This window comes from Canis lupus, chromosome 15, assembly GCF_003254725.2.
Source record: "Canis lupus dingo isolate Sandy chromosome 15, ASM325472v2, whole genome shotgun sequence".
Lineage (NCBI taxonomy): Eukaryota > Metazoa > Chordata > Mammalia > Carnivora > Canidae > Canis > Canis lupus.
Genome location: NC_064257.1, coordinates 23,191,097 through 23,216,620, shown reverse-complemented (window position 1 = coordinate 23,216,620; position 25,524 = coordinate 23,191,097). Strand labels below are relative to the sequence as shown.

Here is a 25,524-nt window from a genome sequence, read left to right as displayed (position 1 = left end):
GAGAGGCAGAGACAAGGCAGAGGGAGAAGCAGGCTCCATGCACCGGGAGCCCGACGTGGGATTCGATCCCGGGTCTCCAGGATCACACCCTGGGCCAAAGGCAGGCGCCAAACCGCTGTGCCACCCAGGGATCCCTGAAAACCTTTATCTTATATATAAATACCTAAGTAACTTTTCACTGAGCTGTTGACTACAACAACAGGTAGAAGAGGTCACCATAAGTATTTTTAAAATGGCCTTTCCTCATAACATTTTTTTCTTGGCATTGCAAAACCACCCTGGGAATTTTAAAGCTATGGGTATAAAAGACAGTGTTTCCTGATACATTAACCTTAAATGTTGTCAAGTAAAGGAGGAGCATTTAACTTAATTGTTACTGAAAATTCTTTTGCTTAATACTGTCCTAGAAGCTGGTAGTTGGGTACAAGACCAGATTCCTTAGGAAGATAACCTCATGGACCATATGAAAAAACTAGAGGAGAAGAAATGACTCTATTTGAACAAAGGAGAGATGATAATGAGGGCTTAGAGTAATAGAATAGCAGTTAAATGGATAGAGCCCATTCATTCATGCATTCATTGAATATTATTCACTGTATTATACCGAGCTCTGGGGATGCAAATGTGGGCAAACTTGGATAAGTTCCTACTCTTTGAGAGTTTATCAATAAGTGGAAGAAATGAATGTTGATCAAATCATGACATTAATTAGTATAAAATTGCAGATGTGATAAATGTAGTATGGGAAAGAAACAGACTAAAAAATACATTTCAGAGATAAAATGGACAAGACTTACTTGGTTATTGGGGTATCAATAAAAGGTAGGTTTCCTACTCTTCTTTCCTGAAAGAACATTCAAACTGATTGTGTGACATACATGAAATGTTATCAAAGAAAGCATATTCAGTGGTGAATTGTGTAGGACAAATTGAAATTACTTTTTACCAAAAGATTAGATCAATAAGCTATGAATTTTAAGTTGTGATATTGCAATTCATTCCACTTATTTTTCATTGCACCATTCACCTGGCAGGATGGTACTCCACTGATGAGATATGGTTGACTCTAGATCTCTCTATTTGGATTTTTTTTTCCCCAGATGTTGCCAGAGCAATTGAATTACTGGAAAAGCTACAGGAATCTGGAGAAGTACCAGTGCACAAGCTACAATCCCTCAAAAAAGTGCTTCAGAGTGAGTTTTGTACTGCTATTCGAGAGGTATGAGACTAAAATTTTAATAACTATATTTAGTCATACGTCTTCTGAAGAGAAAACATGCCTTTTCCACACAAACAGTTGAAATAGTTAAGATGGGAGCTATATCTAAGCTTTCTGTTTTTAGCTCCTTGGACAGACGATAAAATATAATTTAGCCTGCTAAATTCTTAAATTAGATCCAGTCAGGATTTATACATTCGTATAAAACCAAAAGTTGACCTTATGGTACCAGTGAGGTCAGTACCTCAGCAGGTAACTCTTACTTACTTGTAGTCTGAGTTATTTAGTGGCTGCATGAAGTCATATGGAAATTCAAAATAGTCATAATTAGTGATGGTTGAGCTTTCTCTAAAAGAACACTCAACTGAATCTTAAATCAATCTGGAAGAGAACCCTCCTATGAACTAATGTCATAGTTATCCAAACATTACTGTCTAGGGCTATAATGGAAAATTTCTGAACAGACTGATATGCCCTTCTAACAACTCTTTGTAATGCTTTCCTCACTAGTGGTTGCAAGAAGCCTACTGTAAAGCAAATGTGTAGAAATGACTGAATGTTGTGTTGACTGGTGGTGGAATTGACTAGTCCACTAATGAATTTAACTGGTTACATAAGAGTTCATTTGGGAGGTATATACTGTATTGTCTTTTGAATAACATAATACTAAGTAAGCCCATCATTTCTTCCCCGTCAGTTACTAAGTAAGAATTCATATTTAGGACCTAAAATCCATAAATCCAGCATATTTGCTCTGCTTGAAGTCTGCAGTAATAAAGTATCTACTGTCCTCCTCTCCAAAGCCAGTTGAACCCAGTGACTCCCTGGAAAGTTTTGTAGTAGAGGACATACACTTGACAAGCAATACTTGTTACCGACTTTCCTTCCTCTTTGCAATTCTACCAGTAGCCAGTGCACAAATTTTTACCTCAACAATGCTAATATGTGAGTAGTCACATGTGGGAAAGACCTAAGTGACTAAGATAGGAACATACAAAACGTCTTTCACAGCAGATTTAAACTGTAGCCTATCCAGTGTGGGTATGATTTGAATTTTACTAAGATTTGACTTTGTGCTTGTGCTAAATATTTATCAGATGAAGTTTGCTGTTTAATTTTTGTTTATAATAAACACAACTTAAGTAAATAACCCTAATTGTGTCTCCAAGTTCTAAACTATGAATTTAACCAAAGGCTGAAAGAAATTTCTCAAAGTGTATGAATTCTTGGCCACCGGCTGCTCAGTGGGAAAAGTGTAGATATGTTGAACCCCCACGGGCCACTCTCAGTTAAATTCCTGTAGTAATTCTGTAGATCAAGGTTAAATCCCCTCCACACTCTTTTCTTCCTTCACAGAGTGCTACTCCTCCGAGATTCAATGGCCGATTTTTCATTTTTAGATAATCTATCATCTCTTTTACTTTCCACAGAACTGAAAGATAGGCCACATTATAATGCTGCTCACTGGGAATGTGCATGTGATCAACGCAAAGTCTCTACCTCCATTGAATTTACATTCCAGTGAGAAAATTATTAAATAAATATGCAATACAATGTCAGAGGGTGACAAAACTGTGGAAATAAATAAAGCAGGATTAGGGGAAGTAGGAGTAAAGCTCTATTAAGTTGGAGTGATAAGAAAATAACCTAGTTGAAGTAATCGAACATGCCACAAATATAATAAGTGGGGGTATAGCTTTCCAGGCAGAAGAAATCACAAGTGCAAAAACCAAGATGGATCTTAGTACAAGGAAGGAATATCCCAAAAGCCAGAATGTCTGCAGTGAAGTAAAGCAAGGTAGACTTCCCAGAGGCAGCCAGAGAGCAGATCACGTAAGGCCTTACGTGCCATGGTTGGGACGTTGAATTTCATTCTAAGCATGGGAGAAAGCTGTTGGAGAGTTTTGCCCTGACCTGATTAGATTTTTAGAAGGTCCTTCGGACTGCTATGAGAATACAAGTGTATGGGCAAAAGAAGGAACAAGAGAGTTCATTAAAAAAAGTAATGAGCAGGTCAAGAGAGAGACTTGCTGGTGGCAGCTTGCATGATAACAGTGTAAGTTGTGAGAAGTCGTCAGATTCAGTGTGTGTATTTGAGAGTCAAGTAAACGGTCAAGTAAACAGGAGTTGTTGATGCATTGGATACATGGATGAGAGAGACAACTGAATCACCTTTTAGGTTTTGGCTTGAACAACTAGATGAATGGTCATATAATGAGATAGGAATCTTTGCAGTTGGACCGAATTTAGACTGTCCAAGAGCTCTGTTGTACACAAGAGTAAGTTGATGGTGCTTTTCAGACATCCAAGGAGAGAGTCTAGCAGGTCCCTGAGTCTAGATTTTGGCGGAGAGATTGGGTTTGGAGATGTAAATGTGGTGTAGATATCTGTTCAAATAAATGCACAGACCTTTTTCTTTAAGCAGTTGGCTAAGCAAAAAGAGAATAAAAGTAAAAAAAGAAAATAAATATGAAGACATTGTGTTGGCATTATAAATGTATTTTCCAAACCCTGTCTGTGGTAAAGTATATTGTATGTATCATTCTTGATCCATGGAAATCTATAACTGAACTATGGCAGTCCAACAATTTCAGAGGGAAAAAGATGATATAATTTATCCACCTTACATTTCATAAATTTTTATAGATTTTATAAACTTTTAATAAAGTTTAGGTTCATAGTAACGTCCTTATAATAATTTTGTCCTTAAGGACAATGCATGTTATATAGAGATTGTTTTCACCACTTCATCTTGACTCTTATTTCACACTAGTTTTATGGTATTGTTCATATTTACATGTGAAATGTTCGTTATTCTCATTATGTCCCTCTTCATTAACTGGGAAGTAATGGTAAAAATAGCAGTATGTATTCAGTTCTGAATCAGAGAATAGTATCTATCTCCATCTAGTGAAAAGTTCTTCAATAAAATATGAATCCATGTTGCCAGACAGGTGAATTCACAAGCCAGTAAAGAAAGGTGCAGCTAGAAGTGTGACGATGTACAACAACAAATACCTGAAAATTAAAGTTTTTTTTGAGTTAAAGATCCTTTCCCTCCTGGTCTCTTGGGTTCTGGCTATTATGCTGGCATAAAACTTTGAACTTGTGGTTTCTTATTAAAATTATGCTTGGAATCTCTGGTTAAATTGTTTGTGTTTTCAGGAATATGTGAAAGCTATGAATTTGTCATGACAGGTAGAGAAAAGACGAAGGACTACAGGGGTGTCATTCTTAGTTGCATTTTGGCAGAGCAGAAGCAGGTAAAGGTCATTGTCAGCAAGACTGAAAAACCCAAGTTACGCTCAAAAAAAAAAAAAAGAAAAAAAAAAAAGCAGGACAGTTACCAAATTGCCTTACACAAGTGTAATGGTAGTTATTGTTACAATCCCATGTTTTGCCTTACATTTGGATGCAACTACTGACTCAGCTCCTGGCCTATGGGCTGCACTAAGATGGGAAGAATGGTCTATGAAATTTTATTTTGTTTTTTATTGAAAATGAATGACTGAAAGAGATTAGATGTTTCCCCTTCTTAACTATTCTTCCATAATCTGCAATAAAGATAGACAAAAAATCATGATGAGCTCAGTACTGAAGCAAGACCACTTATGTATACAACGAAAAAAGGCATTGATTTATTCATAAATGAGTTTCACTTGAATGCCAATGCACACACAGCTTTAGCCACAGAATACAGATAGTACTTGGCAACCCTTACCTTGATGTTGTGTTGTCTTGCTGAAGAATCTCAAAAGGACCTGATCCATAATTAAATTGCACATATTCTGTGCAAGTAAGTTTGAAGTACGTGGCAGATAAATGGACTGACACGTGAGTCTGCTTTCCCATACAGAGAGGTACCAGCTGACAGGAGAAAGTTCACAGAAGTTTTTGGATGAGAGATGAAATAAAAAAATACTATGATCCCAGTATTCCCAGTAAGGACCATTTCTGGGATTTTAAGTGACATCTTCAAGTTTTAGTTCCTCGGTCTATTATTTGTGTTGAATAACCAAAGTTTATAAATGGAAATATAAGGAAATCTATAGGTTGAAATGGAGAGGATACAACATTGACTTTGGAAAAGAGAATTTCCTATGAGAAGTGACTGGTGAACTTCAGTTGAATTCAAATAGCTCTGTTGCCAAGAGATGAACTTTTTCCTGACACTTCATATCCTTTGTGCCTCGGAGAAAGAAATCAATAGTGTATGAGTGGTCATATTTTAAGAGGACATCCAATTTCTGCAACAAAATTCAAAGAACTTTCTGAAACTAAAGTAATAAAAAACAGAGTTTATTTATTTACCACCATCATCTTCTAAGTTTTACAACATTCAGGCTTCCTGCTTTCCAGGGTGGATATGCTCATTGATCTGGTGTTTGATATGCTGCTGAGAGTGGTCTGTGGTGAGGACTTGCTCCCACGTTAGAACCAAAAATGCAGAACTGAGTGACATAGTCACCAAAAACTGCCTTCCTTGGCCAATCACCAGATGTGTGTGTTAGTATGCCCTAACGTAGTAGAACTGTAGATTAAGAAAAGAACCCAACTCCATATGGAATCATTCTGTGATAGTCAGTAGGATTGTTGGAAAACGTTCCAGTTCTGCTCTCCTCCTTAGCACATGTTACAGTTGGATTTCCCCATCCTCCTTCAAGCATGATGTGGTTATGACAACTGCTTTGGCTAAGAAAATATGAGTGGAAGTGATGTGTGCCATTGCCTTGGTGAAGCCTTTGAATCAGTGCACTATACGTTGTGTTCCTTCCCCTTTGCCATGTGACTGCTGATGTTTTATCTGATAAAGGCTCAATCAGCCTGGGCTGCAGAGTGAGAAAATGAGAAATACAGGCTTTAGCCAACCTTTTAGGAACATGTAGCCTGAGCAAGAAATACACCTTTGTGACTCTAAGCCTCTAGGATATTGGGGTTATAGTGCCAAAACATAATTCAGGCAATCCTGGCTGATAATACACAGCCATCAAGCCAAATTTAGCTTGAGGAAAGGTTATAAGCAGTAGCAAGCAACCCTTTAACTGCTGTAAAACAAAATTAATTTTTAAAGTCTATGTTGTTATTTTCAGTAAGCTATGGTAAATCTTCTTAAAACTATATGAAATTGATAACCAATATACGTACCCATGCCCATTGGGTGGCTCATACATTTTAAAAATTGAGAGACTCAGGTCATAGATTTTGCTTCTAGGTTATTTTCCATTTGCTCCTATTCTCATTTATTTTTCCTCCCTGAAGATGGAGCTCATTAACCCTCCAGCAGCAGCACCTCCCACCCCATCTAAGTCTTACACTGTTGCTTTATAATAGGATTTCTTTGTTTTATATATGTAAAGCTGTAAGCCACTCAGAAGAAATATTTAGAATGTATGAGTCTGCTATTCAGCTGCTCTTAGACGCTGGTGATATTCTTTCCCTGAAGGGATCTATAGATTAGGAAATTACCATCACAATCCCTCCCACCAGTAATATGTTAAATGTCACCGTGAAGCCTTTTTTTCAGATCAAGGGGAGCAGCAGCATTATTAGAGCAGTGTTGTAGTCAAGTCCACCAGTGTTTAAATCCCAACTTTTCTACTTACTTCGGACATCTCTAATAGTTTGTCAGTTTTTACTGAAGGAATGATACCATCAATGTTGAAGTGATTCTGATAGAGATCATGTATGTAAAGTCACAGAGTGAGTATACAGCATCCAATGGTTACACAATGAACGGATGCTATTGTAATTAAAGACTAGACTCCCAAATTATCGCTAGGTAGAGGTGTTGGTAAGTCAGGAAATGGATAAGAGAAATGTTAGTTTCTATAGATGAGATCTAAAAATGCCCATAAGACTAATAGACATATTCATTGCCCCAACATTAATCATGAAAACAAAATAAATGGAGCCATTGTACCCTAATGCCACAATCATATGGGCCATACCGTTATGGGCAGATGTGTTTGTTTTCAGTGCTGTTCTACTGTGTGGATCAAAGTATGGACAGCAAGTGTAATCAGCTTTATGAGGAATCTAATGGTGGGTACAATGATCCACATATATGTGGATCAATACTGACAAGATGAGATGAAGTGTGAGGATCCATAGAAGGTGAAAAGAGAGTTGGGAGGAAAGGAGTGTGGAAAGAAAAGAGGTGGAAAGGGGAGAGGTAGAGGGAAGGAATCAGACAAGAAAGGAAGAAAGAAAATGATGGGAAGGAAAGAATGAAGGACGGCAGGCCTTGCATTGTGAAATGGAAAAATGGCAGGAACGTGGAGTCATAAAGAACACTGACAATGAATTCTGACAACCTGCGCTTGAATCCTTGCTTAGCCATTTAATTATATGATCTTGTGCTCTTTACTTAACTTCTGTGCTCTTGGTTTTATATACCTTTCTTTCAACATAAAATGTGACAATAACAACTTTATGGGACTGTTGGGAAGATTCAATCAGATGAGATGAAAAAGTGTAAGATACCTTGACTAACACAGTGCCTAGGTAAAAGAGTAGGTAGGTAAGAAATGGTGGCTACTCTGGTGAAAATGTCAGTGGTTTTAGCGACAATACAAGAAAATGTTACTGTGTTCTAATAGAAATATTAGTTATAAATACAGGGAATAATAGTTTTTAGTGATCAATCATCCAGAGAAATGTAGAATTTTTTTCTCAATAGGAGGCTCACATTAAAAAAAAAAAAAAGATGCTGACACTCTCAAGTGGATTTAGAATAAACCAGTGTAATAAGGACTCTGGAAACCTTGTCATTCTACAGGAAGTTAAGGACTTGGTGATAGTTAACCACAAAAGAAAAAAATAGTGTGTAATGTATTTGTCATTTATTATTTGGTAGGAGGAAGCAAAAGGGAGGTAACCAATGTAGACCATTGGGTGAAAAGTAGGAAGAATACAAATAACTAGCAATAACCAGCACTGAGTGAGCTCACTTAAAACATAAGAAGCTTCCTGTAACAATAGCAGAGGTTAGGTGGTCGTACTTGATCATTTTTGCACAAGAGTTTTTAACTTTATGTCATATATGAACTTCATGTTGTAGGTGAAGTAAAGGCAAATATGTTTATATGCTTTGATAATGCATATACTTATATAGAAGTATATATAAATTGTAAAATTTATATTTATATGGTCTATTTTTGTTCCCTTCCATTTATGTGCAAAATTTTTATGGAAAATTATGTTTTTAATGTTTTACTTTAAACATGGATAGAATTGCATGGATTGATTATGTAAAATTATCAATCTGTTACATAATGGCATCTAGAATAGTATTACATTCATGGGAATTAACAAAAATGTATCTGACATATGTTTACACGTATCTCTTTCTGTTCATATTGAATTTAGCTTAAGTTGGCAGATGACAAAAGAAAGCAAGCTTGATGGCTCTTACATTTCTCTTGATTTTATTTGCACTGCCAAATGTGATAGGACACAAAAGCCAGATTGTTTCTTGTGTGATAAGTCTCCTGCCAAGAAGAGCCTGAAGTCAGTAAAGCTTATTTCTGAGCATCCTGAAAATACATTCGCACAATATAGAATTTTTATTTTCTTTACCAGAGCTTTATATTTGTCCCAGCGTGTCTTGACACGTCTCCAAGCATAAGGAACCATAAATAATTGGAGAAAAGCTTGATCAAATCATTTACTCTAGAAACGTTTTGAACTGGTGGGTTGCTCAGAAATACAAGAACAGCAAAAATTTAAGAGTGCCTCTGTTCATTTGATATAACCTACTCCTGAACTGTGACATTTTGCTAATATTTTGAAGCCTGTTATGGTGAATATAGCAGTTGTGCTATTCCTCCTTGGCATGAAGTTGGTGAAAACTATGATTGTTCAGGAAAGCTCTATTTTTATATATCATATGAGTGCTGATGGTCCTATTGTTGTGTGTGTGTGTGTGTGTGTGAGAGAGAGAGAGAGAGAGAGAGACCCCATGGATATTTTAAAGACCAAGTTGTTCCAAAGGTAAAAAGTTTCTTTGTTCTGCAAAACTCCTAATAGAAGAAAACTCTTCTTCTTCAGTATCCATGTGGAATACATATGGAGTTTCTGGGTCCAACATTCAGCCTGATTACTCTGGTGAAGAAGACAGAGCTTTTGACTTTTTAGGGAGATTTATTACTTTTAACATCAGCATGCATTAGTGTCAAAGACTCCGACAATTATCCTAAAAGATGCTCTCCCTGCTTTGTGAAAAGTGGCCCAATCATTTCAGAGCCATAGCCTAGAACCTGTTTTCAAGTTTTTATTTAGAAACGGAACAAACTGTGTTCTTTTTCCTGTCAAAAGTTTTTTTGGCTTTCCAGAGGATATGTTGTTAATGCACTTGGTTGAACTTGTGTCAGAAATTTCACTTTATCTATTCATATTTTTAAGTATCTGATTTATTTTCTGTTGTATCTTAGAACAGTTTGACAAGAGAGGTTCATTTGTGGCTAGACTTTCTTGTAGTGAAGTCTAAAATGTCTGTAAGAAGGAGGCTGGTCATCAGATTCCAGATGTATGTATGATCGCTGCTAGAAACGCCTGCCATTTTGGAAGGAGAAATTAGAGCTGAAAACTTGTGACCTTTCTAGGGCTGAAGGAAGGATATATGTGAGGGGAAAGCGAGTTGAAAATGAGAATGCCTTGTCAGTTTAACCATGGGAAAGAACAATAGCAACTGGAAAGACTGCAAAACTCTTTTAAAGGTTATTTCTGCTTAGATGATTTAAATTGAAAAAGGATTTCAAATGTCTTTCTTTGCTGACAGAGGCAGCATCGTTGATGCCAACCTTTCCAAAAATAACTTCATTTGCCTTAAGGACAAAAGATTTGGTGGGACCTAAATTCAACTTGGAGTGTCTTAAAGAAAGCTCAGGTGTCATGACACAAGTTTATTCTGCTGTAAGAGAGTTTGATTCTGTTTGCTCTTGAAAGTGATATGAGCTGCAACTTTGAGCCCTTGGTGGTATTAAAACAGACTCAAAATTTATTGAATACTAAAAATGACATAAATATTTCCATGTGTAAGATCACTCCAAATTTTGACTTCTTCCAAATCAAACAGGCTTCTCGTTGAAATATATTTTAAGCAGGCACAGAGTTTTCTTCTTTTTATATGATTTGGGTAATTTGGAGTTATTTTTTTTTTCCAGGAAACTTTTCTTCTTAATTTTCACACACAAAAAAAAGAGTCACGTAATCTTAATAAAATAATGCAGTGTACAAGGCAAAAAGTAGTATGTGCACTTATACATATGACCGTATTTTTTTTGGGATACCACCATAACTTAATCAGACTCCCAAAAGGGCCCATGGTATATTGCTCCCACCCCACTTCTCAGAAGATGAAGACTACTCCCTAGTAAAGGATTCTGGTATCAGCTGAAATACACTACTTGACTAGTTGGTCTCCATCTCTAAGAGCCTTCCAATTCTATGAATCTATAGCTACATAGCAAGTAACCCATGTTTTTCTTCGAATAAAAGAAAAGGAATTTATGTAAGGCTGAGCATGTGTGGATGCTGGGAATATGTTGACTATGCGAGACTGTATTGTTGGGGTAGGGAAGACAGATTCTATGAAGATTTTTAAAGTGATAAAAAATAATGAGAAAAATAAATGGACTCATTTTATTGAGTTTTTTGAAGAATATAATCTATAATTTTATAGGAAATTGCAAAAACAGAATGACTAACTCACGGGACACAGAATTTTTAAACTTAAGTTATACTTCTGCAGCTTTCTCAGGAAAGACATTTTTAACAATGTGAGGAGTTTCTATAACATCAACATGTCACTTTCTGGTAGCAAGGAATGGGGTCTGTGTGGCAGGAACTGTCTTAGACTTTAATGGATCGTTGATCTTAAAGATATCTAAACAGACCCTCACAAATAGTCCCTAATGACGCTGAAGGCTGTTAGCATCACTGTTGGGTAAATACTCAGCTCAGGCTTTCTATTTGCTGTAACAAATGATAAAATAAACAGCTCATATTTCCAGAAGCTTGTAATTACATGTACTTACATAGTAGTTCAAAATAATAGAGTCCTCAGAGAAGTTGTATTATAGATCAGTTAGATAAAGTGAACATCCTGTCTTCTGTTGAGATCATGGAACTGGAAATGGGAATTTCTATTTTTGGCACCATGGATGACAACTTTTTTTTAGTGAACAAGTCATTGAACCTTTTCTTGCTTCAGTATTGCCAACATATGTGTAGAAAAGTTAATTTGTACAAGCCATTGAAAGTGGATGTTGTTATAAATTGTCATTTTTAAGTAGTTTGCTATTATCCTAGAGTGTGATTTGCACATAGAAAAGAACATGAACATTAGTATCACCTATAATTCGAATATATGCAAGGTAATGATTAACTTTCTCCCTCCATTCCTTCTCTCTTTCTTTCCTTTTTTCTTTCACACAAGATTTAGGGTTGACTACTGACCACTATATTTTGTATTCATCATTTCCTTGCTTTTTAAATAGTCTGAGTGCCTGTGTATTTTCCTCAAATATATTTATTTTATTTTTATTTAAGATTTTATTTATTTGAGAGAGAGAGAGAGCATAAGCGGGAGGCAGGAGAGAAGCAGAGGGAGAGGCAGAAGTAGACTCCCCACTGATCAGGGAGCCTACGCTGCTGGGCTCCATCCCAGGACCCTGAGATCATGACCTAAGCTGAAGGCAGACACTTAAGCGACTGAGCCATCTAGGTGCCCCTCAAATATATTTATTTTAATTGTATTTGTTTAAAATGTTATAAAAAGATATCGTGCACCTGAAACCTTTGGGGAATGTTCTTTTTTCCCTGAATATGATGATCCCTTTTTAAAAAATTTTAAAATTAAAAAAAATATTTAAAGTCAATTATCCAACATATAGTACACCGTTAGTTTCAGATGTAGAGTTCAAGAATTCATCAGTTGCATGTAACACCCAGTGCTCATCACATCACATATCCCCTCCTTAATGTTCATCTCCCAATCCAGGAATCCTCAGTTTGTTTCCTATAGCTAAGAATCTCTCCTGGTTTTTCCCCCTCTCTGATTTCTTCCCATTAAGTTTTCCCTCCCTTCCCCTATGATCCTCTGAACTGTTTCTTATATTCCACATATGAGTGAAACCATACAATAATTGTCTTTCTCTGATTGACTTATTTCACTCAGCATAATACCCTCCAGTTCCATCCATGTCAGAATGGCTAAAATTAACAAGTCAGGAAACAACAAATGTTGGCGAAGATGTGGAGAAAGGGGAACCCTCTTACTAGGATACTCCTAAGATTCAATAGTACTTTATTGTGTTACTGTAGTTCATTTATTTTGACTGTTGCATGATATTCCATTATGTAAATATACTACCATTTATTAATTCACTCTCTTATTGATGAACATTTAAATTGTTTCCAGGTGCTATTAATATACTTGCATTTCTTGTCACATGACCAAGACTTCTTTTGGGTTCATAGCTAGATCTGGAATTTCTGGATCATAAAGTATAAATATTTTCAACTTTAGGAGAGAATGCCAAACGATTTTAAAACTTGGTTGCTCCAGTTTGTACCCCAACAAACAATACAGAAGTTGTGTATCTACAACTTCTAATACCTCCAACTTGACATAGAAGATATTTAAACTTACACCAATCGAATATGCCAACATAGTATCTCATTGTAGTCATCATTTGCATTTAATTGATCACTAAGTTGTTTAATATTCCTTCTTGTAATTATTGGCCATTATGGGTTTTTTTCTGTAAAAAAAATCTGTTCATGCATGTTTTACTGATTTGTGCTTAAATTTAAAATTTTTTATATATTCTTTTTTTAAGGTAGTCTCCTGCTGAGCATGGAGCCCAACATGGGCTTGAACTCACAATCTTATGATTGAGATCTGAGCTGAGATCAAGAGTCAGATGCTTAACCGACTGAACCACCCATGCGCCCTTTATATATTCTTGCTTTTAAATTTTTTCTGGTGGTGTATATAGTTTTCCTACGTTGCATCTCCTATGTTATAACTTGTCTTCAAGATGTCTTTCATAAGTACAATTCTTAATTTTAAATATTCACATTAATCATCTTTTAAATAAATCTTTTGGGGGGTATCTTACTTAAGAAGTATTTCCTACTCCGATGTCTAAAAGATATTCATCTATATTTTCTACTAAGAGTAAGAATTTTAATTTTGAAATTTATGTTCTTAATCCAGCTAGAGTTGATTGTCTTTGTATGTAGTGTGAAGTAGGGATCTGATTTTCTTTTTTATCTATAAGGGCAGCTATTCCCTGCTCTATTTATTGAATAATTCAAAAATTTCCCTATGACTTGCCATATTAATACACACCAGACTACACACATGGACCTGTTTCTGGGTCTCTGAGTACTGGTCAGTTTATCTAACTTTTCATTAATGTCTACTTCTTTCATTTGGGCATGTCAAGGCAATGAGTACAGAGTAGGAGGTATGTTTCAATCCTAGCTTTTTTTTAATAGGAGATTTATGAGTGCTTATTATATGTGTGTATATGTGAAAGTAAATTAATGAAATCAAGCCATTCATGCATTAATGAACAATGATGAGTATGTGCCATAACTTAAAGATTATTATGATAACTCCAATTCTACTTTTTGCACTGGAGGTCCAATGGGGGGGGGTAAATAACATGGCTTAATATTTTCATACAGAATAGTTTCATATTCATGATTTGTGGGTCTCTTTCAATTTCTTTCATCAGGTTAATTAAGGTTTTAAGTGAAGTCATTTATCTTACTCAGCTGAAGGCAGAGAATGTTTCAGTTATCACAGCAAAATTAGCGCCTACCACAGTGTCTGCCAAATAATGAGCATTTAATTAATATTTGTTGGAGAAATTCATTAAGATGACCTTTTTATTGGTAGACATACATATATTTGATTTCCATAGGTCTTGATTTTCAAATGGGACTCCGAGTCATACAGATCCCAGACAAAAATTGATTGCACCTCTAGTTCAGAATAAGATCTTACTTACACTAAAATGGCTTCCAACCTTGATAGGTAATCAGTGATTATAACGAAAATTATTTTTGCATTTAAAAATTATTTCAACTGTGAAAACTGACCTGCAATTAAAATTAAAATTTCGAAGTTTTTTATGCTTTCATATAAATGTATACATTGCTATGGATGTGCAAATATGTTACACATTGGTTTTCATGTGTTGAATACATAACTATTATATTTGATGTAAAATTTAGTAATGTATATAAGATGAAAAAGGAAATTTAGCAAGCTCCTAGTCCTGTAGTTGTTAGACTTAGAGGAGTCCTACACTTCTTTGTCAATCTTGTGATTCCAACTCATAAAAAAATGGATCATTTTTCAAGGAATATGCATTGCAAACTTTTTTAAATGCAGAGGGTTGGTAAATTCTCTAAAACGGACCCATTTGGAGTCTTAATCATTATAACTTAAATTGTACAGATGAGAAAATAAGATCTGGAAAGTTTAAGTTGTCTTTCAAGTTAGTTAGTGCCTGAATTAGTAATACAGCAAAGTTTCCTGAATGCTAGTCCAGTTCTAATTTCACTTGCTATGGACATATTTCAGAACATTCTGAAATGTGGAAACAATGAAACATTATTTCACTACTTATCAGTAATGAGCCAAAATAATTGGAAAATTGCATCATGGTTCCCATTTCCATAATTCCTATTCATATCAGTGTTCCATGTATACCAACAACATTATTTAAAATTTTTGCCTTCTAGTTTTTTTCTTCGCCTCATTTAACACAAGACAATGCATTATTGTTTGGTAATATATCCTCTCATATATTTGTAATCCAAATTCCCAGGAGGCGATGTAAAAATTTTAGTTACTAATCATTTCATAATTGGCATGATATCACCAAAAGTGTTACGATATTTCCAGAAAATTTCGGCCTCTACTAGAATAATTTAGTATTTTTAAGAACAAACTTTAGCAAATGTGTTTCAGGATCTATCACAAATATGCATGTCTATTCAGGTATGCCTTTAGTCCTTTTTTTAGTAAATTAGTACCAGAGGCAGCAAAGCCATTTTCAACAAATAGCTATATTAGGGAGAATGCCTGCTTTCCTATTTAAAGAAAAGACATCTATTACAGATAATCTTGTCTTCCAAACTACTTTGTTTTCCTTGTGTCTACCTGTTGATTAGATAAGAGATGCTAAATATTTATTAGGCCTAATACTTGGAAACCTTTTGCACTGCATTTTCTCCACTCTGTTTCTTGTCAGCAGTAGTGCATCTCAGACTTCTCCTACTGCCTTAAGTCCTGCCTAAAGTTACTTTGCTGTCCATTCTCCATTTTTGCTAGTACCTGGAGGTATTGTCACGGTTGATAGATAAGAGACGGTAGTAATTTTGAAAGGCACCTTTTCAGGTTTTTCAGGGGTCATGCAAAGATATGAGCAAATTTAAAAAATTAAGGAGCAAACCAAGCAACAAGAGGCCAACAGAGATACATCTTTTCCCGTCTTGCTTCTGGAAGGGTGAGGCCAGTGACAAGGGACACCAGTGACAGGAAATTCATGGAGGTTCGAATAGCCAACCAGAAGCATTAATTACCTAGATGACAGTGGACAATGTGTATTTTCCATGTCAAGCGCAATAATGTCCCTCTTAAGGTGAAGAAAGGAGAGGGAACTTAGTCTTTCTGAAACATCCATAGGACAAAATCATTTCTCTCTCATTGATTTTGTAGGCGTAATTTCAGAACAATTTCAGGTCCTAAACACGTGGGGATATCAATATAGGCATGTGGCCAGAACAAGGATGACAGTGACACATGCATCCTTCTAAAGACTGCTTATGGAATATGAGCCCATATGGAGTGAATGTGAGAAAGGTTTTTGGCAGTGTAGCAGAATTAAAGAATGCTACCTTGTGTTTCTAATTGAAAGGATATTCTGTTAAGTTTGTTTTATGACCACCTGCATGGCTACCAGATATTTTTTTACTCTTTATTTCAGAAAGTGAATTACAGCTGGATTCTATTAAAATATCTTTGAAAATCATTCCATTTCCCCACAGATAGGAGAGTAATTGCTTCTATGTCCAGGATAGAGACTAGCAAGGTTTGGAATTGCTAGACTTTATAGCTAAGTAAATGAGACTTTCCTAAACAAGGTAAAAAAAATACATGTATAGATATAGTTATAGATATAGATATAGCAATATAGGTATAAATATGTCCTTTCTCCAGATATAACAAAGATCTATGTCAATTATATTTCAATGAAAATTAAGATAGCCAAATCATAAAGTTAGAAGAAATTTGAGGTCTTAGGAAATTATAAAGACACCATAATTGTTCAATAGAACTTCTCAATAATAAATATTTTAAATGTCTGAAGATATTCCCATGAGAGGACAATAATTTATTAGTTACTATGGTTGAAGAGTTTGTAATTATATGATTCAATCACATTGTTGATATTTCATGCAAAATACCTTGTCAAGCATAGGCAATTACTCAAACAATAGTTAAGAGGAAGAGATTCATTTAAAATGTTCATTTGCCTTAATTAATTTTGGCACATTACTACAGCCGAGGGAGGAATTTTTAAGATCTCCATGACTTACTGACAGAAAGTAATAGAGCCACTGAATCATACTCGATACTCATATTTTCATCTTAGAAAGGATAAACTTGGGTAATAAAGGGTCCATTTAAAATGTTAATTTAAAAAAATAATAAAAAAATAAAATGTTGATTTACTCATTGTGTTTTAAAACATTAAAATTGTTTTTAATGAAATTGCTTATTATTATAATTATGGCTTTATAATATTTGCATTGCCAATTATAAAAACAGATTGAAGTAGCCACACATTTGAACGTGTGACTATGTAAATGAATTTTCCCTAACTTGAATTTCTATATAATGAAAATTGGACTCTGTTAAGCTATAGCTTAGTAAAAAAAAAAATCTCATTTATTTATCTTTAATCCAGTTATAACAATCTAGTGAGAAAAAGAAATATTGCCTATTTCATATTTCATAAAATATTTCTATTTCCATAAAATATTTCCATTCTATGTGAGATAAAATATTTTTTCATTGAATTCCCAATGATAAAGAGACTTAACCTGTGTTAATTTATTATTGAACCATGTATCTCAGTGTATTTGGTATTGTTGTACATATTGGCAGTTAAAAAAGGGTAAAAGGAGAGTTTTCCTCGATGGCTAATTTAAATATATATAACTATTTAATCGGCTTTAAAAGCAGATGCATTGTGGGGCACCTGGGTGGCTCAGTGGTTGAGCATCTGCCTTTGGCTCAGGGAATGATCCTGGAGTCCTGGGATCGAGTCCCACATTGGGCTCCCCACAGGGAGTCTGCTTCTCCCTCTCCCTATTTATTTATGAATAAATAAGTAAAATCTTAAAAAAATTAAAAAAATAAAAGCAGATGCATTGTAATTAAGCTTGTTGACTTGCTTTGCTAATATAGAAATAATTTTTTAGAGATCTTGTTCCAGACACTGCAATTCAATATACATAATTTTATTTTAATGTAGCAGGTTATTTAGGAAATAAATTCATTATGTGTTGTGCATGAACTCTCAGGGACTTTTACTGTTTCCCACTCTTCTCCATTACCTTCCCTTTCACTGAGCCTCTAAAAATCAAGTAACCACTGCTACATTCTCTTTACCTCCTCTCATCCCACTGCTTTTATCCTCTAATGTGTCTGGAAAAGGGAAAGAAGCTGAATGAGATGGGTGCATTCCCCCCTCCCACCCCACCCCCATCGCTGTTTTTAGCTGAAGATTTTTAAATTCTGACTGTGATTTTGGTTCTTTTAACAATGTAGCAATTATTTGTCTTATGACCTCGGGGCTTAGATCATTTCTATGTGAGTGCTTTTTCCATTTATAGCCGAATTTTCCATTGACCTTTCCTAAGTACAAATAATTTCTTAGAAATCCCCGTTTGCTGCTAAAAATAATGCAAACATATTACATTTACGGTGTTCATGTACAATGGTAAATTAGGCCCCGGATCAGTGAATCCGGAGGTACTTATGACAGTGCAACAAAAATGTTCCCTTTGCAAAGAAATGCTAATTTTTGGTTTGTAGCTAGCACCCAGAGGAGCTCCTGGTGAAAGGAATGACTCTGCTATACATAGTCTGGCCAGCGTCCTGGCTCAGCAAGTTTTCTCCTGTTTATAATCTCTAGTCACAACAGATTTTCTCTTCCTTTGTGGTCTCTCTCAGGAAGCCAGAGATGATGGCACAAGCCAGAGATGATGCCAGCAGACACGTAGGAGGTGATTGTGATGCTAGTTTTAATTTAATGCATCTGTGGAACATTTCTTCAGTCCTCCATACTTGTTTCCCCCCCTCACCCCCAACTTCTTATCACCTCACATCGGCTGCTGCTTCTCCACTCTGTGCCCAGGATTTGTCCAGTATTTTTATGTAGCATCAGGGTGATCACCTGGACTGGCAGGATTTCCCTTCCTTCCTATTGAAGAGGAGAGTATACTTACTCTAGTTATTCCTCTGGAACTTCTCAAGGGTAACGAGCAAGATTTGGCACTGCCCGCTTTAGGGACATCATTCATTTTTGTGGTCATCCTGGATTTGAATATTTATTATTACAATTTCCTGGCAGATGGCTGTGCCTTGAAGAAGGGCCAGCTTTTTCTAACATGCCCAGTGGCACTGATTATGCTAAGTACAAGACTGGATTTCCCATAACATACTCTTTGTCATTTTGCACATTTGTATTAGAAAAGCAATACTTTGTACATTGAGATTCTAAGAGAGAACCCAAATCTATTAGGAGTTAGCAGAAATCCCCAGAGCCCTACAACCAGAAAGCTTCCTCTCCTTGATTTAAGCATTCTTATATCCTTTAACTTTCCTCATACAGTGTGATTTCCCATAGTTTCAATCATCTAGCTACCTCTCTAATAAACTCCAGAGTTCATGAGAAATTCTTATTGAAAATATTTGATTCTTTAAGTTTTGCTTGATTGGTTTACACGCAACACAGTTATGTAAATTATTCATGCCCATTCAGTGCCCCATGGGCTTAATTTGAGAGCATTCAAGGGTGGCCTTCTCTTAGACTGAAAAGAAAACATATATATATATATATATATATATATATATGTATGTATATGGGTGTGTATGTGTGTGTGTGTGCATATGTATCTAAATTTCTAGCAATACATATACTATTGTATGGCCATCTACTTCTTAGAATCTTTCAAAATGCATGTTATTCAGTGAAACGATCTCCAGAAGTTTTAACATTAAGAATGTATCTATTCTGGGCAGCCCTGGTGGCCCAGTGGTTTAGCGTCGCCTTCAGCCCAGGGTGTGATCCTGGAGACCCGGGATCGAGTCCCACGTCAGGCTCCCTACATGGAGCCTGCTTCTCTCTCTGCCTCTCTCTCTCTCTGTATCTCTGTGTCTCTCATGAATAAATAAATAAAATCTTAAAAAAAAAAAGAATATGTCTATTCTAAGGACACATGAGATGTGATTTTTAAAAATACAGGGTTCCAACAGACATGGTTTTCAGCCCAAACCTGGGGCTCTTTGCCAAGCTCATCCCACAGTGCTGTGATGGAGTGCGATGCCTTCTGCCTGAGTGACTCCACAGCCAGCCAACTCAACAATCTACCCAAGCAGTTTGAGTTGAGTAGAAGGGACATGTCCCTAGAATCTCCTCACTGAGGAATTCTCTAGTTCATACTGAAACACTTTATTTATGTGGGATCAGAAACCATATGCATCTTAAACACCAAGGTGAATTCCCATGAAGCCTTCAGTTGAGCTTCATAGGCTTCTCTTCATTTGTCTCATACACCACATGGAGTGTTCAAATAAAGTTCAAGATGCTTTAAGTTGTTAAATGCCAATGACTTTTCTCCACCTAATTCAAAACTCAGTTCATCTGAGCTGCTTCACCTTGTGCTTCACCCTGCAGCTTCTTGATGGCAGCTATGTCATTGTTTCGATAGAGTATCACATCCTAATCGACCTTACTTAAGTGTCAGATGCAGAGCAGTTGCAACACCGTCTGTTTTGGACACCAGAGAACAGTCTCTGCTCTAGGATTTCCTCAAGGGGAAGCCAGTCCTGCTACCTGATAGTGATTATATCCGATAGGAACCCGCTTGTGAAACTAGCCAAGAGGCAAGTTCCAGTCTCCAGTGATCTTATCCAATAGGTTGTATATGGTCACTTAGTTAATTAAAACTGAGCTATAAGTGTGCTGAGCAGTCTGTCAGGTAGCATTTCTGATCTGTCTTGTCAGGAGACAAATGAGATCCTAGCCATTCTGGTTTCGGAATTAATTCATTCCTGGCAAATTTGACCCAGAAGACAACACCCAGCTGTGGAGAAAGGCATAATTCCTGCCAGTTTCTTTCCTGTCTTACCAGAAGGGCTGACATCTTTGGGTCCTTGAGTGGGTAAATTCTGACATGTTGGAAGAGCTCTGTGAGTGGTTGTCTTCTCCAAGGCAGATGGCCTCCCATAGTTACTGTTACACTCTTGTGGAAGGCAACTTCAGCATTACCAAAGAGAAGAAATGCTACCATGGTGCAGTCAAGTGGCCAGCCATCCATTTTTTTCACTATGGAAGGCCCAGAATAGCTGCTCCCAGCTTTTCCTTTGCTCTGCTTTCAGTGTAGTAACACATCTGGGATAAGTGTTTTTGTGTGGTCTCTATATCTGATGTATACTTAAATGAAAATTGGAATTCTACTAATATGTTAAATTGGCGATATAAGACACTTATAAAAATATAAGTGCACAGATATAAAAATGTCTGTGCAGCAGACATTTTTTTTTATATATATACATTTCTGGGTCTGCAGGGGATGGCTTACAAATGCTAACAAAATGCAAATCGAAAAGAATGGGAATTTACTATAATAAGACCATACCACTAAGGAAGCATGGTTTGAGAATGGAATTGTCTTCAGTTGATATTCCTCTGAGCCCTGCTATCTTCATGATTTCTCATTTTTATGGATCAAATAAAAGTAGAAAGAAAGATGGGTAGAAGTCTTACATAAGAGGAAACCTATCCAGGTGATGGGGTAGGATATGGAAGAGAGGAATAGAGCAGACACACCGTGTTTCCTACTAAACAGCTTCCCTTGCTTCTCTCCAGCTGCCAGAAATATGATTTTATTTAGGTGCTTACACCTCCTACCTCTTCATCCCTCCCCCAGAATAATTCAAGGAAGGGTGATTTTACTCCCTCAGTTAGGAGAGTCCATCGAATTGGCTTAAAAGTAAAGTGGGTGCCACTGTGAATGGTTGGTTTAGCCAACGGTTGAGAAGTGACCCTGATGCAGCTAACGTGGCATGAGTGGAAATCCAATGACAAAGTTTCTGAGGGATATATCACAGCTCTTAAAAAGAGACATAGAAACAGATAAATACCTCTTTTTTACTGGATACTATCCTGTCTGGATGTGATTTTTGGAACTCTGATGTCCTTTTGAGGGCTGCAAGAATAAGCCTCCAAAGACAAAACTGACATTTGAAGCATTCCAGAGGAGTAAGAGCCTGGGTCCTTGATGAAAAGGTTAAGTCCCTGAACTAATTCTCTAGATTCCCTCTTATCTTGAAATTTCTTATTGCTAGCTTTTCTCAGCCTTTGAGGCAGTATTTCCCCAACTACTGGCTGTACATGAGAATCATCCAGAGAACATTTAAAAATCCCAATGCCCAGCCCCCACCCTACTGCAGTATCCTCTGAATGTTGGGTGGGAGCCAGATACCCATATATTTCAAGTATCTCCAGGTGATTCCATTATGTAGAAACATTTGGAAACCATCTGGTTTGAGCCATTTTGAAGTATATCTTTTGTTATTTCCATCCAAGTGCTTCCTAACTGAAATGACAGATTTCGAACTAAAAAAAAAAGGAAAAAAGAAACTAAAAATATTATTTGTATGAGTAGCTACACTGAGAAAACAGAAACAATATTAAGGAGGGTATAATCAAGAGTCAAAAATGCTTTGATAGTTTTCAAAAGGAACTCTAAGTCAGTTACTTAGCACTTTAATTGAACCATATTCAAATGTAATCAAGTACCTACTACTCTTGATAGAGTAGTCCTACTGATTATTTCCCTTGATAAAGCTTCTTATCTATTTAATAACCTGAAGTTTAATTTATGTAAAATAATTAAAAGTGAGAGAATCCTTCCATCTTTATTAGATTTGGCCTTTGAAGAATGTCCACATAACAGAAACAAATATTGGCTTCTGTTATATATAATTTCAAAAAGGAAGATTCATTATCCTTGTCAGCTGTTACAGATTTCCCTAACCACATGCATAAACACCACACACACTCTCACACACACACACACACACAAACACACACACACACACACACATCATTTTTTAACCCCTGGTGAATCCTAGATTAAGTCCCTCTAATATTGTATCTTGTTGTGTAGTCCATAATTGTTAGAATTTAGGAATTTAGGAAACTGTCTAAGAAGTGGTCCATGGTGACTTACACACCACATGGGGAGATACAGGCAACAAATCTAGCAGCTCACCTAAGTCAAGGTAATAATTCTAGGACTCAAACAGGAAGTAACATTTTCTACTCCCCAGAAGGCTATACTTTTTCTTATTTTGAGGAGGGGGACTTCCTGTCTTCTACTTCTTCAGGGTAGAGATTACAGAGCAATAACCCATCAGCTGTTTCCTTATCTAAGAGCCAAAGGGCAGCAGCCTCTGTGTCTTCCTGCACTTTTAAAACACTCTGCTGGGACTCAGGATCTTGCTGAGAATCTCAGGGTCACCGCCTTCCCATTGCCCATCCCGTCCAAGGGAGGATATTTTTGGTACCCTACATTTTAACCTTGTTTGCAATCACACTACATCATAATCTAACATGATGGCTTCCAGAAAAAAACTTTCCATTTTTGTGAAAATGTTCTTGATCTCCGCTAGCTATCATCGATCCCATTCTTCTCCACTGCTCAGTTATTGGACCGGGGCCTTGGTTTCCTACTTGTCTTTGAGTAAGATCATGCAAACCGAATAGGTACCATATAAGGAGGTATCTCTAGTCTCATTAGATAGTGGGACAGGCCACTCAGTTTAAAAAATAAGTGTAGCAAATTGGCAGGTAAATGAGCAGTGCCTTTCATTGGTCTTATCAGCGTTGAATTTCTTTAACTTCACAATACAGAGATGTCATTTCCTCAGCAGATAAGAAAAATGAGTACCTTATCTTTTTCTTTAAATAAAAGACTTTTAAAAACTTCATTTACATAGGCAGCAAGAACATGAAGACGACACTATAGATTTAGAAGCAGGGATGAGAGGTGCCTGGGTGGCTCAGTTGGTTAAGCACCCAACTTCAGCTCAGGTCATGATCTCAAGGTCCTGGGATGAACCCTGAGTCAGGCTCCCTGCACAGTGGAGAGTCTGCTTGTTTCTCTGCCTCTACCCCTCCTTCCCCCCACCCCCGCCAATGCCCTCTCTCTCTCTCCCCCAAATAAATAAATAAAATCTTTTTAAAAAGTGCATGAGATCCTAAAGTTGTTTTCCTTTAATGTTGAGTTATGCTGAAAATTATCTTCAATAAAAATGAATGAGCAATGTGACAGGAATAATCAGTAGCTGAGAGAAAGTTGGTTGCATCAATCTGAATTGAGAGCATTTACCTGATTGAGGGTAGGCACTTCAACCTGATTAAACTTTCTGAGCTTTTCTCCTCCCTTTTGAAACTTAGTTTTATATATATATATATATATATATATATATATATATGTTTTAATTTGAAGGATATGGAAATACAAAGGCAGATTTTTGTCATGCCTAAGGACAGGTTAATAATGCATTCAGATTCACATCATCTTCCATGTTGATAAAACTGACCTACTTTTTCTTCAAGAGAGAAAATGTCTTATGAAATATTTTCACATAAAAAATGTTTTGGTGTCTTTCTTCTTACATTCTATAATTAAACCTGGCATATCACTTCCAAAAGTTAAATGAAGTTTAGTTCATTTTCAGGTCTGGGCTATGTAATGAGTTAGCATCTCTGCTGCTTGAGACAAGTGGCATTTGCTGCTTTGCCTGCCAGAGAATTTTTCTGACAGTAGTGATAATGATGCAGATGTTTTTCTTTGTAGGGATCTTCCAACAATATCCCTAATGAAAACACATGCCTACTTCCTGGCAAATAAAAACAATCATTTTTGAAAGCAAGAAAATTCAAATGCCTTCATCCTAAGATGGCCAATGTAAACAGTCCATTATTTTCTCGACATCATTTGTGCTGTTTTCTGTCGCAGCAATGAAGTAATTCTTCTCTTTCACTTTTTTTTCTGGCCCTGAGATGGAACCAACTTTTACAAAATCTTGTGCAGATTCCAAGTGGAGTGGAGGCATTTAAAGCAGTGTAGGTGTAATTAGAGCAGAGGTCTCAAGCCTTGTGAATTGACTCTTAAAATTGATTTTCCATGTCGTCTTGAACGTTAGGTCCAGGTGAGCTGATCTGGTTTCAAGAAAGGAAGAAATATAGTTGCTATCAATGTTATGTCCTTAAACTTAGGAATGTAACTTTGCCTTTTGAGATTTATAGTGATAAAACTAATGAAAGATCTGTGTAAATAATCTTTAGCAAACCCTTTTGTAGGTCTAGCTGATATATAATTGAACAAATCTTTTAACATTGAAAAAAATGTGAAATTTTGCAAAAATGCAGCTGACATTTTTCAGAAAACTAAACTCTAGTTGTATTTTGGGGTTAAGTGAACGTTTGCTACTGCTCTTTCCTCAAAGGAACATTTTAATATGCTCCAAAAACCAAGCCTTTAGTCAGTTAGCTTTTAAAAAAGGATCTCAAGTTGATATGCACAAAAGATGTCCTCACACTATTCATTTTTTAAAATGTTATTTATTGTTGTAGGAACACTTAACATGAGATATATCCTCTTAACAAATTGTTAAGTGCACAATGCAGTATTGTTGACCATGGGTACAATGTTGTACAATGGAACTCTAGAACTTCTCTTGCTTAATTGAAACTTTATGCCCATTGTTTGGTAATCCCCGTTTCTCCATTCCCCCAGCCTCCAGCAACCATTATGCCACTCTTTGATGCTGTTAATTTGATTGTTTTACAGCCCTCACATAAGTGGAATCATGTAGTATTTGTCTTCCTGTGACTAGTTTATTTCACTTAGCTTAAACAAAGGACAACACATGTTGGTTAGGATGTGGAGAAATTAGAGCCCTAATGCATGGTTGG

The 25,524-nt window shown here is 36.3% G+C and overlaps 1 protein-coding gene across 2 annotated transcripts in view; it reads left to right on the top strand.

Moving 5' to 3' along the window:
* The window catches only part of LIN7A (lin-7 homolog A, crumbs cell polarity complex component), a 127,665-nt gene that overhangs the window by 41,669 nt on the left and 60,472 nt on the right, over positions 1–25,524 (top strand). For both annotated transcript variants that reach the window (XM_049094303.1, XM_025438942.3), the window contains exon 4: positions 1,101–1,219. In XM_049094303.1, coding sequence (XP_048950260.1) covers positions 1,101–1,219 — 119 coding nt within the window. The remainder of the gene's footprint in view (positions 1–1,100; positions 1,220–25,524) is intronic.